We start from the raw sequence: 17,289 nt of genomic DNA, 5'->3' as shown, positions 1-17,289 counted from the left end.
CAGGCTACTTTCGCCAATTTGATTTGTCCAAGCTATATGAAGATTGAAATCAGCACCAATTATTGCAGTACATTTCTTACAAGCCCTCGTTATTTATTAATTTATACTTTGTCCTATAGTGTAGCTATTATTCGGGAGGCTATAAACTACTCCCATCAGTAACTTTCCCTTGCTATTTTTTTATCTCCACCCAAACCAATGCTACATCACGATCTTCTGAGTGAAGATCACTTCTCGTTACCTGACTGATCTCATCCTTTATTAATAGAGCTATCTCACCTTTCCTTTCTTCCCATCCTTTTGAAATGTCAGATACCCTTGAATATTCAGTTCCCAGCCTTGCTCACATGCATGCACATCTCTGTAATGTTTATCAAATCATACTTGTTCGTTTCTATTTGTTCCATCAAATCGTCCATTTTGGTATGAATGCTGCCTTCATTCGGATAAAGAGTCTTTAATTTTGTCTTTTTACCATTTTTCCCTACTCTGACTGTATTTGTTGGTGTTTTCATGCTCTGTTATTTCCTGTTGTACTCTAGTTATCATTACTCATATTACTACCTTGCACTATTGACTCTTCCTTTCTCTTTAACTTTCAAAATGAACCCTGAACCCATCCCCCTTGATTTGCAAGAACATTGGTCCCTGCATGATTCAACTGAAGCAGTAAAGCTTCTTTCCTCATTACTGGTGCCAGTGCTTCATGAATTGATACCAATTTCTCTCACACCAATCTTTGAGCCATGCATTCAACTCTCTCATCTTATATACCCTATGCCAATTTGCTCGTGGCTCAGGTAGTAATGCAGAGATTATTTTCGTTGTGGTTCTGGGCCACTTGCTGCTCATACTCCCTTTGCAGAGCCTCTTTCATTGTCCTGCCTAAGTTATTGTTACCCACGTGGACCTCACAACTGGATCCCTCTCCTCCCACTCTAAGTTCTTCCCCAGCCCCACGGAAATGTCCTTAACCTGGCAACAGGCAGGCAACACAAATGGTTGGGACTCACGCTTTCGACTGCAGAGGACAGTATCCACCTAACTATATTATTCCATAATACTACATTCCTTTTTATGCCCCCAACTTATATGGGCCCCAGTACCATGGTGCTGTGGTCAGTTTGGTCTTACTTCCTGCAGTCCCTGCTCTTGTCCACACAGGCCTCAAGAACCTTGAATCTGTCAGACAAGTTCAAGGGCTGAAGCTCCTCCATTGCTACATTGTGGGTCCTCATACTTGTCTCACTTGCACTTCCATGGACCATATCTGAAGTATTTAACATAAGGAGTGTGTCTGCCTCCTCGAACAAAGTGTCCAGGTAACTTTCTCCCTCCCTGATTCACCACAGTATCAGAAACACAGACTCTAGTTCATCAACTTCAAGCCATCCCTAAAGCTGCAGACACACTGCAGTTGTGGTTGCTGTGGGTCACACTAGTGTCCACCATACCAACATGCTACAGCTGCAGCACATCACCAGCCCTGCCATTTCTATTGTATTTTACTTAACTAAATATGGTTTCAAGTTTTGAAATATTGCTCAATGATTATTTGTAGTTACAGTAAGTAGTATAACTAGTTAAGTTATAAATTTAATACAGTATTTAAATCTTCCCAGTCATACTTTAAACTACTGCCTGAGTTTAGAGAAAAAAACGTAAAACTCGCCCCTTTTTTATTCATTCATGGGATGTGGGTTTTGCTCGTTTGGCCAGAATTTATTGCTAATCCCCAGTTACATTTGTGAGCTGCCTTCTTGAACTGCTGCAGTCCATGTGGCGTACGTACACCCACCAGTAATCATCTATCTGCTTACCTAATTAATGCCTCCAGACCTCAGCTCTCAGGTCTCGCCATTCCCTCTCTCAGACACTCCTTGTCTTGTAAATGACCAGAACAGCACCTTTTCACTCACGACCCCAAATTCTATCACCTACCAAATTCTAAGTTAAATACTTTGCCGAAGTTGTAATCTATCAAACTGGAATCCGTGCTACTTATGCTGCTTGCTCTTTCTCATGATTTGTCCAGTCGGAGCTCCTCATTATTGTTTGGCTTGGTTTCTCCTGCAACCCTGGAGTTATTCGGATTGGTTGAGCTTACCAGGATGACTGTTCCCAATCCTGCAAGCTGCAGGTATTTTCATGGTGCTTGAGTCCAGTGTTTTCACTCATTTCACATACCATTGTATTACGTAACCAATGAGCAGTGACCAGGAAAGTAAAACACACACAAGGATCAAACAGCACTCATGTAATTACTCTTTGTTAACAAAGTTTTAATCCATGGCACTCTCATTTCTTCATGGATAAATTGTCTGTTGTGGTATTCAGCCATGCACACCAAGCTTATTTCAAATCAGGATTTTTAGTAACATATATAGGTAAACAACTTAATGACTTTATCTTTTTTCTTATAGAATAAAGATCCCAAGATGGCTCGTGTTGCACTTGAATCACTGTACAGACTATTGTGGGTCTACATGATAAGGATCAAATGTGAAAGTAATAACGTGACACAGAGGTAATAGAAATCTACCCTTATTAAGGAACCATGATGAATGTGCCAGTTTTTAAAGATCTTGGGTATATTTTTCTTCATCCATGATATCAACGTGATCTGCCCGGGAAAGAGCAGGCTTGGGTCAAATACCTGCTTTGCACTCTGTTTGATTCTACTCTCTATTGACCTCATGTTCTCACCTGGCAGTTTAGGATAAAATCAGGGCTTCTCCCTGCCAATTGTAACTAAACATAGTAATCAGTAAGGAAAACTTTATCCTAATTAGAAAGTGCTGAAGGTCAATTTATTCATGTTTTGTTTTGCTATCAGTATAAAGGGTATTAAAAGGGAAAAAGGCCATTTTGCCTTTAGTACCATAATAAGATCATTCATGGCTTATGAAGGCTTTTAACGAATTAATTAGTGTCATTGTTAACACTGCCTGTCCAGCCTTAAGGTTGGAGAGCAGGTGAAAAGGCCAAGCGGTCTTTACGTTTTTTAGGAAACCTCATCCACGAGCGGGATGAGGTTTCCTAAAGCTTTTATGAATCAAATAAAAAGTTTTGTGAAATATAAAAACATGTCCCATCTCATGTGACACAGTTTAATTAATTTTTTTTTCATTTATTTAATTATTTTAATAGCGATTCAATCTCCCTGAGGCAGCTCCTTGCCCCAGGGAGACTGAAGCTCTCTTTTGCGCAAATGCACGAAAAAGCGCTGGCCCTGACTCTCCCGCCCGGCCAGGGAGCGCTGAACACCACGGGTCACGTCTTACGCTGGGTGGGTCCTAATTGGCTCGCCTGCGTAAAATGGCAGCACGGAGCCTATCGCAGGCGGCACTCGACTCCGTGACCGCCCCACCCACCCCCGCCGAGCCTGCCCGCCGACTGAAAAATTCAGGCCTATGTCACAAAGACCTTTCAGACACCCACACAAAAGGTATGAGATACTTCCATTGTCTTTTGGCATCTGAGGCAACGCTTTCTGAATCACTGTGCCATCAGTAAGGCCTTGCATGTAGCAGGCTGTTTAAATGTATATTGTGACTTCATTTCCTGTGATTTTCCAATAAATGTTGCCACTACCCGCTGCTCACAAGGCATAGGGTTTGGAAAAATTTACCTTTTCTGCACAATGAAAGCATGCCATATGTATATTAATTTGAGTTAAATCGACTTTAATACATTTTTCAGTGTTTATGGATAGATATTTGATATGTTTTATTGGTGATTGTCATATTGCTTTTGCATATGCACCACAATTAAACTCTCCTTTAATTGTTGGAGTAGCGCTGGTAGGTTTCTTTCATTTGTTCATGAGATGGGGGCATTACTGGCCATGCCAGCATGTATCGCCCATCCCTAATTGGCCTTGAGAAATGAGTGGCTGGCAGATTTCCTTCCCTAAAGGACATTAGTGAACTAGATGGGTTTTTATGACAATCGGCAGTGGTTTCATGAAACAAAAACCGAAAATGCTGGAAAAACACAGCAGGTTTGACAGCATCTGTGGAGAGAGAAAAAGAGTTGACGTTTCGAGTCTTTATAACTCTTCTTCAGACAATGGTTGTTTAATGGTCATCATTAGACTTATTCTAGATTTTTTTTATTTGGATTCAAATTTCATCATCTGTCATGGTGGGATTCAAACCCAGGCCCCTAGAGTATTACCCTGGAGCGCTGTATTATTAATCCAGTGACAATACCACTATGCCACCACCTCCCCAGGTGACTACATAATCAAGTGGCAGACTGCTGCTTTCTCCATTTGCATCTAGCTGATGGATCTGTATCAACAGCAAAAGTACTCTTTTCTGATTGTTATGGGCTCATTGCTTTCAGAAACAGTCCCCAATACCAGTTGTGCAAGGTCACTACTGTCACATATGGAGCGACACAGAACTGTCAATTACATTAATAATAACTAGCTTATCCTATCCTCTTCTATGCATAGCACTGCCATAGGATCCCATCGCCATAAAATGCTCATGAGCTGAGTTAGCATAAAACATGGACATTTGTGAAGTTTCAAATTCTCTCCCTCATTGTAACGATTCTCCAAGAGATTTGAAGCAGGCCATGATTCATCATGAATAAAATCTCCATTTCTACGCATCCTCCAGGTCTAAACCTTCAAATTCTTCTTTTACACTGCCTATATTCTCTTGTCTTCAAGCTCTCCCAAAGCTGGTGAGGTTCTGAGCTCTTCCTGAGCTTCTCCAGGTCCCCAAGTTGCCTTGAGACTCTCCTCCAAGGCACAAGCTCTCCACAATCCACCTCCATCTTCAACCCTCCTCTAGGTTCTAAGCTTTACTCCAGGTGGCCTCACTCCTGCTCCAGGTGTCAAACTGCCAGGCCTCTTTCAATCTTCAAGTTCTACCCCAAATTAACTTTTCCCACAGGACAATTTTGGATTCTGAACTCACCCACAAGTTTCAGGCTTTCCTTAAGCCTCTTGCAGCTCCAGGCATCTTTCATGTCCCAGATCCTCCCACACACTGTTTTCACGCTGTTCTCCCGCATCTCATCCAAGCTGCTGGCTCTCTTCTGGGATTCTTCCAAGCCTTCTCCTGAACTTGAGTTCCCCTCCAGGTGATACTTTTCAGCCATGTGTCATACTTGATTTATTTCGCTCCATGACATAAGAAGATGAGGCATTATGATCACAGAATCAGACTGTATTGGTACTGTATTGTTAATAGGTGTACTTACATTTGGTTGTGTGTATGAACACTTTGTAACATAAATATTTGATTACAGTAACGGAAGCAGTCCATTCACCCCCCTCAAATCTGTTCCATCATTCATTTAGGTCATGGTTGACCAGTATCTTAATTCAATTCACCCATCTTTTTTTCATATCCTTTAGTGCCCTTAGTTAACAAAAATATATCAATCCCAGTTTAGAAATTTTCATTTGATCTCGCCTCAACAGCTTTTCGGGGAAGCAAGTTGCAGATATCCATTACCCCAATATAGCACATACCAGTAGCTCTGCACTCCCTTCTAATCTTTGCAGTTTTAACAGTTTTCAAACTCTTCTTCCCAAATAGCTGAAATATTATTTTCTTCCATGGAATGAGTTATTTCACATCTTACAGTACACCACCTTTTCCATGCTGTGATTTACTATTTTGTGTCTTGTGCTTTATGCATTAGAATGTTAAGACTGTAAGTGGGTAATTCTTACCAGGTGTACATTGTCTTTTCCAGCTAGCATCTATAATGCAATTTATGTAACTCTACAACTCTCACTTCTACTCCTTTAATTGTTACATCCTTAGCAATGTTTGTGTGTCAGTACAGTACTTTTTTGTCTGTACATATAACAGTGGATGCTTTCCTTTATGCCCATGTTCATACTGTCTTACAATGTCTTTTCAAGTAAAGTAAATTCTTACTGACTTCCTGACAGTTCCAAGTCATTAGCACTATGTGGGTAATCTTATGCGTCTGTGCTCTTGATTGCAAGCTAAAACCAGAAATTCTAGCACACAGGGCAGAATTTTCCCAGCTACATTGTGGGAGGCAAATTCAGCAGTGAGAGGGGTGGGAAAGTCACAGAAATTGACATTGGGCTGGGTTCCCAATGTGATCTCTGCATGTTTCTGGCTTTGCCTGGGGTAGCTTGTGAATGCAACAGAGAACCCCCCGTAAACCTCGCAGTAAGCCAAATTAGGTAGTTTAAAAGGCAGTTGAGAGCCTTTTTAAACATGGAATTGCTCTTCCCCAACAGCACATGAGTCCCACACTGCAATTCAGCAGGTTAAAGAAGATCAGTGCACAGTGGGAAGTCATTGAAGAGTGAAACTAACATGAGGTGAGCAGAATAAAGGCTGGAGTCAGCAAGCCCATTGTCAGCCTCAGTGAAAGGCTTGTGCTGGCATGAGCAGATCCTTCAAATCGGCTTGCTGATTTCATTGGGGCTAGCAACTTGGTGCAACCTTCTTCAAGTGCCTTGAATATTTCTGAGCATCATCTCACCTTAATGTCTGTGAGACTTACCTGGGATTTGGGGTTCACATATTCGGAAGTTGGCTGGACCTCTAAAGAGGAAGTGCAATGTCCTGTAGCTCAGCAGGGGGAGCAACTCCAACAGCACTAGTAGCTGCTGCATTCTCTACAGCCACATGCAGCTGGATGAAACAGAGGAAATGGATAGAGGGCAGCACCCCAAGGAAATATTTAGGCCAAAGTTCAGTTTCCTCAAGATCTCTGAACAGCTGCACCTCTAAAATCTTCAGCTCTCGTGGCAGGTGGTCACAACCTCTGTAAGACTCTTGGAAACAGACCCCCAGACATGAGGAACAGGTGACAACCCATTTCCTTTACTGTCAAGGTGATCACAGCCCTCAATTTCTTCATGCCTGCATCCTTCCAAGGCTCAGCTGCTGACATAAAAAGGATCTTGCAATCTACAGCCCACACCTGCTTCAGCCAGATGATCATTGTTTTGTTTGTGAAGGTTTCCAGCTACATTAACTTTGAGTGATGAGGCTCGCCAAATCCAGCGGGCTGTCAGCCTTGCTTTCCTTTTCTTTCCACAGGTCCAGGGATTGTAGACTATATTCCATGTGGAAATCATGCACCATCAGAACAGCCAGGCACTTTTGTCAAACAGAAGGGATTCCATTCCTTCAATGTGCAACTGGAATGGGACCATTGCATGAGAAAAATGCAAGTGCGCACTAAGCATCCTGGGAGGTGCCATTACATTCATCCTTTGACAATCTCAGGTTGCATAGCTCCTCTCTCCACCAGACAGCTTCAGCGGTTGGCTCCTGAGGTCAGGGGCTGCCCACTCAAGACCTGTTTGATGATTCTAGTGAGGAACCTTACTAAGGAGAAAAAGGCAAGGTACAACCGGAGCTTTATTGCCACTTGGGCCAGAAGAGAGCATACCATTTGCTTGCTCAAAATGAAGCTCCATTGCCTTGACTGTTCTGGAGAGGCCTTTCAATATGTTGCAGCAAAGGTCTCCCTGATAATTGTTCTGTGCTATGCCCTGCACATCCTGGCACTACAGAAAGGGCTGGAGCTTGTGTCAGATGAGGGCCAAAGGCACCTGGCATTCTCTGAGGAAGAGAAATAGGAGCCTCTTGAAGTGTTGCCAGCAGGCTGCAATTGAGAACAGCAGTTGCAGCATTTAAATCATTCCATCATGACCTCTATGAAAACAACCCCCCACCCCACTCCCCCAACAGCAAACCTTCTTCCTCCAGATGGGCACCCACCCATCGCTTTTAGAGCCTTACCCCCTCATCAATGCAGCTCAGGCCATTCACGGCCATTTAACTGGCCTGGGTCATTGGGGGATCCAACAAAGTAGATGCCATGACAATAAGTAACTTGCAAAAACTCATGCCTTCATTCAAATAAAGAAAGTCAATGTCACACTAATGAGTAAGCAACCAAGGCCAGGATTTTTCAGTCAGTGTGCGGGGGTGAGCCCGACACGCTGGTGCGTAAAATGACGGCTGATGACATCGGGCTTGAGTCCCACGATGTTTCATTTGGCGGGCGCACACCGGAGTCTGCTGCACACCCGCCGATATTTAAAAGGCCTATTAAGGCATTAAGGAAGTAATTAAGATCAACTTTACGTTGCCCGTCCAACCCTACGGCCAAGCGGCCTTTATATGTTTTAGGAAACCTCATCCACGAGCGGGATGAAGTTTCCTAAAGCTTTTATGAATCAAATTTTAAAAATTCTGAAATATAAAAGCATGTCTCATCTCATATGGCATAATCACATGAGGGGATATGTTTAATTAAATTTTTATTCCATTTATTTATTTCAAAAGCGCTTCAATCTTCCTGAGGCAGCTCTGTGCCTCAGGGAGCTTGAAGCGCTCTTTCACACGCATGCACAAAAGAGCGCTGGCCCCGACTCTCCCTCCTCCCCCTGCCCGCACAGGTAGCGCTGAGCGCTACCGCTCGCATCTTACACTGGACGGGCCTTAATTGGGCCCCCACGTAAAACGGTAGCACAGAGCCGATTTGTGGGCAGCGGTCGGCTCTGCGACCACCCCTGCCGGGCCTGCCCAATGCGGGAAAAATTCAGGCCCAAGTGATTTATTTTGACATTTTCCATGTACAATTTTTATTACTTCTACATGGTGCTATCCCTGTAGTTCAGCAGAACTAGAGGCAGGGATGTTCATTTCCTTGCTCTGACACATGAGGAACCTGCAGTGAACATTCTCTGGGCTTTGGAGTCATGTGGGCCTTGCCAAATAAAGACCCATCTGCACCTGTGCAGGGGCAGACTTGGTCATAGGGGCAGGAAATAGCTTGTGTGTCTCTGTCAGATTCAGGGAGGGAAAATTTGATGAGTGCAATCATCTTGAGAAGAACTCCCACTGTCAGCAGCCCATTTTCCATCTTCCCTCTTGGGGCTTCCTGCACTTCCCTGCTAACCGTGAGCATAAGAGCGCTTGACTACATTTGTATGGGGTATTCAACCAGCAAGGCTGATTTCTTTGATGATTTCCAATGTGGCAGCCAGAGTGACAAGGCTGTTGTTGTGGGCCAGCATGCACTCGGTGGTCTGTACATGGCTCTCCCTGAGGTGAGCCACATTTTCAATGCCAGAGACATATAAAGCAATTATGCTAGGGATGGACTCCTTTATTTCTGTGCCTTGGAAAATTCTGACAGATGCTGCTGCACAAGTTCATGTCCCCTGAGGCTCAGCATCCGTGTCTAGCTGAGCAGAGCTTGAAATGTCCTGTACCCTCCAATGGGGACTCTCCAATGCTATCTCTCTGAATATGGCTTTGTGATATCTAACGCTGTCTCCTGGGGCTGGATTTTACATTCCCCCCACCAGTGGGTTTGCAATGGCCTGGCCATCAATTTTACCAGTGGTTGAGTTTGCGTTGTGTGACCCAGCAGCCAACTGAAGCCCTTAATGCCCACTTAAGAAACTCATCCTGCTGCCACCAGGATTTAACCAATGGTGAGAGAGGTCCACACCAAGTGGCGAGCTTAGCAAGTTTCACCATGCAGGCTGGTTGAGATCCCTCCTTAAAGGGTCTCTATGAGAGCCTGCTCTCCGCAGCACCCCCCCCCCCCCCCTCACGCCCCCACCCAAGCTGTTACTCCACAGATTCCACTCCTCCCATGGCCTCTCAAACCTTGGCCTCCTACCCCTTTTGACGGGCCCCAGTGAGACCCACAAACACTGAGCAAGTCCCAATTCTACACTGAACACCTCCTCAAGTCAGGAGTGCAGTACCAGCAATGACCACAGCTTCTCTGTTGGCTGGCAGCTCTCTGAGGTAAGACTTCCTGACTTTGAGAGGCAGAAATGCCACTCAAAATCTATTAACAGCCAATTTCCCATTTAATGACTGCGGGGCAGCCGTTCTTCTGCTATGCAAGCTTCCTCCCACCTTTTAAGCCGGGGTAGGGGTGGGGATCATGGCACCTGTAAAATCCAGCCGCAGGTCCATGGGCCACCCCAATCTCTCCATTGGCAATGGCTTGTATTGCTGTCATCCTGCCAATCTCCAGGCTTCCTCCTCCATAGATGTCAGGTCACCATGATTGCAGCTCCAATCCCAGCCTCTTCCTGGAGTTATGGGTTCTCTTTTCCTGGAATGAGAAGGGGAAGAGAGTTAGCTGTGTGGGAAGTTAAATGATTTCTGATGATAGAGGGTTGACATTTAAGGAGGGTGACTGAGGAATGGGAATGGGAGGAGCCGTAGATTACAGGTCAGTGTGAATGCTGTCGATTGAGATGAGAGATTTGAGGAGAATCCTGAAGAGAAGGAATGAATGTATCGGCCAACAGAGTGCCGTGCAGGGCAATTCAAGGGAGATGAGAGAGTGATGGCTGCCAGTTGAGAGTTGCACGAGACTCACTTGACTCATGAGATCACTGAACCTTTTCTGGAACTGGATCCTTGGCACAACACTGCTGCTGCACACCAATTTAGAAACTTCAAGCTGGACTTCTCTTTGTCTCTTCACTGCTTGATTATGACCTACTCGGACAAGTCCATTGTCTGGTTTCAGCCTTTCTATGTCTTGTATCCATGCTCTTGTTCTTTGCTCCTTCAAAATGAATGTTTTCCACCAAACAGTACTGCCACTGTAAACCCCACCCTCTAAACAGAGAGTATTCGTGGCAGCATTAACCACCGCATCCCACCCACCCTCCCTGATTGGTCAAGGAACCCGGCCCCCAGCTGCTAATTCATTTGCTATGGGAAAGAGTAACCACAAGGCATGCAAATTGGGGAGTTGGGTTCCTGCCATTGCGGCAGGGACTAAGGTAGTAAAAATCTGTCCAAAGTACCTGAAATTACCAAATAGTTAACCCAAATTTATGGTTTACGCTGCTGGGAGACAGAGGTCCCTGCCGATTCATAAAAATACCTCTTATGTTCAGTCTTTCCATGATATGCCATCATTTTTGACCTCCTTTGTATACTTGGAACTTTTTTTACCCAACCCCTGCCACCCTAGGAAAAGGACACTTATTTTTCCGAAATACAGCAGTTGCCAGTGACTCCAGGATCTATGCAGTGACAACAACTTTTTAAAAATTGCCCTTCTTCCATTTTTGCATAAGCATTTTGTTTTCAGTGATACCAGTGAAGTGGTTGATGTTCTATTTGAGAGTGTTAAAGTGCATTTCTATTGAAAGTTACCGAACCCCACATTCCCTCAGATTTTTAGTTGGACCAAAATATTAACATCATGGGGTTACCATTGACCAGAAACTGAACTGGATCAGCCATATAAATACTGTAGCTACAAGAGCAGGTCAGAGGCTGGGAATCTTGCGACGAGTAACTCACCTCTTGACTCCCCAAAGCCTGACCACCATCTACAAGGCACAAATCAGGAATGTAATGAAATATTCTCCATTTGTCTGGATGAGTGCAGCTCCAACAACGCTCAAGAAGCTCGACACCATCCAGGACAAAACAGCCAGTTTGATTGGCAACCCATCTACCACCTTAAATATTCACTCCCTCCACCACCGACGCACAGTAACAGTGGTGTATATCATCTGCAAGATGTGCTGCAGCAACTCAGCAAGGCTCCTTCGACAGCACCTTCCAAATCCGTGACCTCTACCACCTCGAAGGACAAGGGCAGCAGATGTATGAGAACATCACTACCTGCAAGTTTCCCTCCAAGTCTCACACCATCCTGACTTGGAACTATGTTGCTGCTCCTGATGCTGGGTCAAAATCCTAGAATTTCCTCCCTCACAGCACTTTCATTATACCTACATCACATGGTCTGCAGGCCGCTCACCACAATCTTCTCAAGTCAGTTAGGGATGGGCAGCAATTTCTGGCCTAACCAATGAAACCCATATCCTGAAAAAGAATAAAGAAAAAATTAAATTAAAAATTAACACATCCCATTGTTTTCAAGAGAAAATTGCAATTCTAGATTTTAATGATCCTTTACTCAATAGCAAAATACTCAAATTTTAATGCAATGTCCTTTTCTATGACTGCATTTCACAACAGTTGTCTGTAAATCATTATAAGTTGTTGCTCAAGGGAGAGAAGTGTTTGATCGATTTAAAGCAATTAGTTCTCATGACTAATTAATGTTTATTAAAATTGAACAAATGTAGTCATTCATTGTCAGTGTGATTAAATCTGCAGCAACACTTTCATCATTTTCCATAGAGAAGAGTATTCAGTCAACCATCAGTGTCTTTCTTTTATAGTCGACTTGGAAGCATTACCACAACACTTTTCCCCAAAGGATCTCGCAGCGTGGTACCGAGGGATATGCCTCTCAATATTTTTGTGAAAATCATACAGTTCATTGCACAGGTATAGGAAAGATTCCAGAAATTACTATATGTATTACTTTTACTTCATTCTTGAAATAGCTCTTTGACAGAGTAGGTTTAAATAAATAAAAACACAATGCATGAACCATTCTTACTATTATACTATATTATAATAATATGTTAATAACCCTAATATATAAATATTTAACAATTGCAGCATTTTTTAAAAAGTGCAAATGGTTACAGCAGGAAAAGAATTTGGCAAGATATGTGTTTTGCATGTTAAAATATTAACAAAGAGCTTGTCAGGTACCATACGGCTGTTCACATTGAAGTTTGGTCAGGCAGAACTCCCCACATGTATACTGAATTACAGACTGGAATTTTATGTCTCACTCCCACACCCCACCTCCTGCTGCAAGAGCAGATCGGCAGGAGGTATTCGGCAGTCTGTCCATCCGTGGGCCAATGGGGTCCCTTAATTGGCCAATTATTGGGCACCTAAAGGCCTTTTCCCATCACCCCTAGCATTTTACCACCAGCAGGAGTTCCCAGGTATACCCTGGCAGTCAGACTGCAGGCTTTTTGGGGTGGGGACCTTCTGTTTAGGCACTGCCAGTGGAAAGGACTGTCTCTGCTTGATCGTGTCTCACTGGCCTCCTGATCAATGCCCCCCCACCAGGACCTGCCAAACTCACCCTGGTGAACCCGCCCTGCTTTCCTATTTCTCTGGTCTGCAATGATGTTCCTTGCTAGATACTGACTGCAGTTCCAGCAGTTGCCACTGCACTTAATGGCGCTGGTGGGACTGAAGAACTGCTGGCCATCTGATTGCCAGGCCATCCTGCCTCGGGTGGCTGAAGCCACAACCTTAGGCAACAACTTGCCCGGTGACAGTAAAATCTGGCTGTGGCTTCTAGAGCTAGTGGAGGCAGGCTCGCCCCCAACTTTCCAGCCAGTGCGTAGAGCTGCTGTCTCTGCATTAAATCTTGGCCACAGAAATGAAGCATTGGACACTGATTTTACTGACTAAACCTTAAAATGTACCTTTTTTGTTTTGGTTTTGCAGCAGCTGTTTTTTTTTCTACTCTAGTTTATAACCATTCTCACCAAATGATATCATCTAACTAGTTTATTTCTGGCAGGTGATTGGGTGAAGAGCACAAAGCAAATGTATTAGCAGGAAATAGAATTCAAAAGTGAAGTAAAAATGGCATTGTAACGCAAGTAACATGACTATATTTTCTGATATGAACATCGTTTAGATGTGAATGGCTACTGGTGGGTTTTATGTGGTTTCAAAAGGAAGTGCACTGTTTGCAACCAAATTTCCCAAGTTAGCTCATGCGCATAGCTTTGGGTGCAAATTTGAATGAAACCACAGTAGTACTAGGAGCACAGAGTTACACGGGTAAAATTGAACGGAAAGAATCAATTTCTTCCATTCCACTTAAAATCTAATTATTAATTGGATTCTCCCATTAACTCAAAACCTCAAGATAAGGATCTGCATTTATGTAACAAAATGGCGACTGCACCTTTGAGATTCTTGGAGCAGGTTACATACTTTTAAGTATCATAAGACTACATTATCCTGAAAATTAATTTCTCATAGCTATTTTAGCACATACATTGTAGAGATTCCACTGAGACCTATTGGGATGATATCTGCCTAGGGCAGTAGCAAATTGGTAACCCATTTTACATTCTGCCTGATATTCATTTCCAATGTAAAAGAGAATTGTTGGAGTGAAAAATAGTCTACTAATGTGCTATTACCCATTTTGCCCAAGACAAGTTTCACCTCCCCCGGCAGCCCAGCAAGGTTTTTGTATAAGTACTGCAAATAATCTTTCTTCATAACCTACAAAAGCAAAATAATGCTGATGTTGGAAATCTGAAATAAAAACAGAAAATGTTGATACTGCCATACCTGTTGAGTACGTCCAGCATTTTCTGTTTACATTTCCATATTGTGAGATGTTTACATACGTGTATTTTTCTTGTAAATTTTGTTTCTTGTGTGTTTCTGCAAACACTTGCAAAATATGTTTGATTTTAAAGCAATTTAAGAAATATTTTTTCACTTATCAGGAGCGACTAGATTTTGCTATGAAGGAAATCATATTTGACCTCCTTAGTGTTGGAAAGTCACCAAAGACCTTCAGTTTAAATCCTGAGGTACTTATTGCTTTCTTTCACTATATTCTTTTCTTAATTTTCTTAATTATAAATGTATGTAATTGAGAGAGAGGCACCATCAAAATCCTTGGTTCCACAACCCGCTGCATTTTGTCAGACTGCCTAGCTGGCATCAAGTTGCAATGAGATAGAACTTCCTCAGGTTGAATAATTGGAAAATTAAATGCACCATATATGGACCAAAACACCAGTTCCTTCCCCTGATGCTTATCCCAAACTGGACAACATGGGCTGAATTTTCCAACAGGTGTCAGGACTCTGCCCTTGGAATGATTATAGAGGCCCGATCCTGTGTGTGTGGTCAGGCGCCTCCCCGCCCCTCGCGCATCCACCTAGGACATGACCTCCTAACTGTCAGTCTCTGCATTTGCTGCCTTACTAAGCATGGCAGGAGGCCTTACTAAGCATGGCAGGAGGACTGATCAGAGGATTTGCAGCACAGGCCAGCCAGTAGACCCACTGGGAGAGGTGGGCACTGCTGAGGCAAAAGGTTATTCGCAAGGATGCCTCAAAGTTGAGAATGAAGAGGCCCATAGCTGATAAATACATAGGGTGTGGAAGGTTGGCCACAGCTATAGCCTTTCATCCTAGCAGCTGCTTCATTTGGGCATGGAGCCTCTGACACCAATGGCTTCGCCCCAGCCTTCCACCAGAAGGCTATATCCAAGGAGCTGCTGGCTGCTCACGCAGGGCCGCTCCAGTGGTGTGAAACTATTTCTTTTACCCTTGGTCCCTCATTTCAGTTGAGCCAGCTCTTTCTTAAAAATGCCTATTCACCCCAAGTCAACTATCTTTTTTGGCTTTATTGTTAGGTGTTTTACGAAAATGTGTCTTAATATTTAAATTATGACTAAACTGCTTTGAACCCAAGAAAATCATTGATATAAAATTGAAGGTGAAATCTTCTAGAAATCTGCATAACATTTTAGACACTATTCTAATAAAGGATTGCCATATATTGGCATGATAATAGGTGTAATTTTAATCCTAACTATTATAAATCAAGGAAGGTTGTTGTTTCATAACAATATTAACTCAGTGTGCTTCCACAATATGCTTCACAGAGAATGAACATTGGTTTGAGAGCCTTCCTTGTGGTTGCTGACAATCTGCAACAGAAGGATGGGGAGCCACCAATGCCTAACACAGGAGCTGTACTGCCTTCTGGCAATACACTGAGAGTGAAGAAGACCTACTTGAGTAAAACTTTGACAGAGGAAGAAGCAAAAATGATAGGTCAGTCATGAGTTGTAATATAAAAAGTTACTTTTTATGGCAATGGGATAAAATCTTTGAATTACAGCAGATGATTAAGAGAAACCATGTTGAAATTGGAAAATAAAGTTCTATCAAGTTAAATACCACTTGCATTCTGAAATATTTTCTATATACATAATAAAATTACTAGTTTGGATGTAAAATTAGAGAGAGTGTTGTCCAAATTTGCAGATGATCATGAAAGAGGGGGCATAAGAAATAATTCTGAGTACCAAATGAAATTGCAAATGGTTGTTGATAACTGGGAAAGGATATAGCAAATGAAAGTCAATATCAATGAATGAAAGCTGATATATTTAGGTATAAAGTAGTAATTATACTTTGTATGAGGGAAAGCTGGGTCAGATGGAAGAGCTGAGGGATTTGGGAGTTCAAGTTCACAAAACTTGAGTACCTTGAGTAAAAAATAAAAAGGAACCTTTTTTATGGCAAGAGATATAGATATTAAAAGTTGACATTTAGGCTCGGATTTTTGCCATGACAGAGAGGCTCTCTGTCTTGGCGAAGGTCCTGGACTTGGGCGAAATGTCAAAGTCCTGCCCCGAACTCGATATTTCCCATCTTTGTGGAGGCAGGACTGGAGTCGGACTGGGTTTTACACATCCGCGAATTGCGCAGGCAGCTGGCCATTTAAATCACCAGCTGCCTCCACTTCAGATTTTTGCACCACTGCTGCGTGAAGCCCAGAGTGTGCAGAGCAGACCAGGTCAGAGGATGTCTGTTTTCTGCGCATTGTCTCTTGGAGAGCCAGGATGCACCTTGGAGAGGTGAGGTACCCCTGTGAAGTTATATTGAAGTTTTCATTTAGTGCCCCAGAAATGCCAGGACCTTAACTCCCACTGTCGTCTCATGACTCAAGCGAGTGGGAGGCTGGTCTGCTAGGGCAATTTTTTGTTTCCCCCAATTATCTCCCCAGATGCACCTTGGAAGTGCGCGTAGCGCTTTGTCCAAGGAAACATAGAGGATGGGCATGGCACCCTCTCACATAAGGGCAGTTGAAGCCAGTCAGTGTGAGCACCCAGAGCTCAGAGGGAGGGCTGAAGGTCATGTGGAAGAGGCAGCAACATGAGCAGCAAGAAGGAAGAGGAGAGGAAGGACAACTCGATTCTACCCTGTGGGGAAGGTGTACAGAACAAGGACATCATATCTCAACAGAAAATGCATGCCAAAGAAGACTCAGGTTGATCCGCGATGTTGTGACAGACATTTGTCGCATGGTGCAGTGGTAGCTGGAGCCACAACCCATTGACACCACCCCCATGCCCTGCCAGTGGCTGTGAAGGTAACTGTCACACTGAACCTCTATGCCTCAGGCTCTTTCCCCATGGATCTTGAGTCTCCATGGATCTTGAGTCTCAGAGGCTTCCCTCAGATGCAGGGCATCATTGACTGCACTCATGTTGCAGTAGAGGCCCCAACTCAGTGTGCCTTCAAATCATTTCACTCCCATCAATGTGCAGGTTTGTGACTGCAATAAGGTGTTACTTCAACTGTGCACAAGATTTTCGGGCTGCTGCACGAGTCCTTCA

At 43.5% G+C, this 17,289-nt stretch overlaps 1 protein-coding gene across 6 annotated transcripts in view; it reads left to right on the top strand.

Moving 5' to 3' along the window:
- Positions 1–17,289, top strand: part of LOC121284064 (protein furry homolog) — a 520,851-nt gene that overhangs the window by 210,080 nt on the left and 293,482 nt on the right. For all 6 annotated transcript variants that reach the window (XR_005944426.1, XM_041199077.1, XM_041199078.1 and 3 more), the window contains exons 12-15: positions 2,424–2,527; positions 12,212–12,320; positions 14,375–14,461; positions 15,547–15,718. Coding sequence is in view for 5 of the 6 variants with exons in the window: in XM_041199077.1 (XP_041055011.1) it covers positions 2,424–2,527; positions 12,212–12,320; positions 14,375–14,461; positions 15,547–15,718 (472 nt within the window). In the remaining variant the exon portion in view is untranslated. The remainder of the gene's footprint in view (positions 1–2,423; positions 2,528–12,211; positions 12,321–14,374; positions 14,462–15,546; positions 15,719–17,289) is intronic.

Source organism: Carcharodon carcharias, chromosome 11 (assembly GCF_017639515.1).
Source record: "Carcharodon carcharias isolate sCarCar2 chromosome 11, sCarCar2.pri, whole genome shotgun sequence".
In the NCBI taxonomy this organism is placed as follows: domain Eukaryota; kingdom Metazoa; phylum Chordata; class Chondrichthyes; order Lamniformes; family Lamnidae; genus Carcharodon; species Carcharodon carcharias.
Note: the sequence above shows the minus strand (reverse complement) of the source record. Positions and strands in the feature narration are given on the sequence as shown.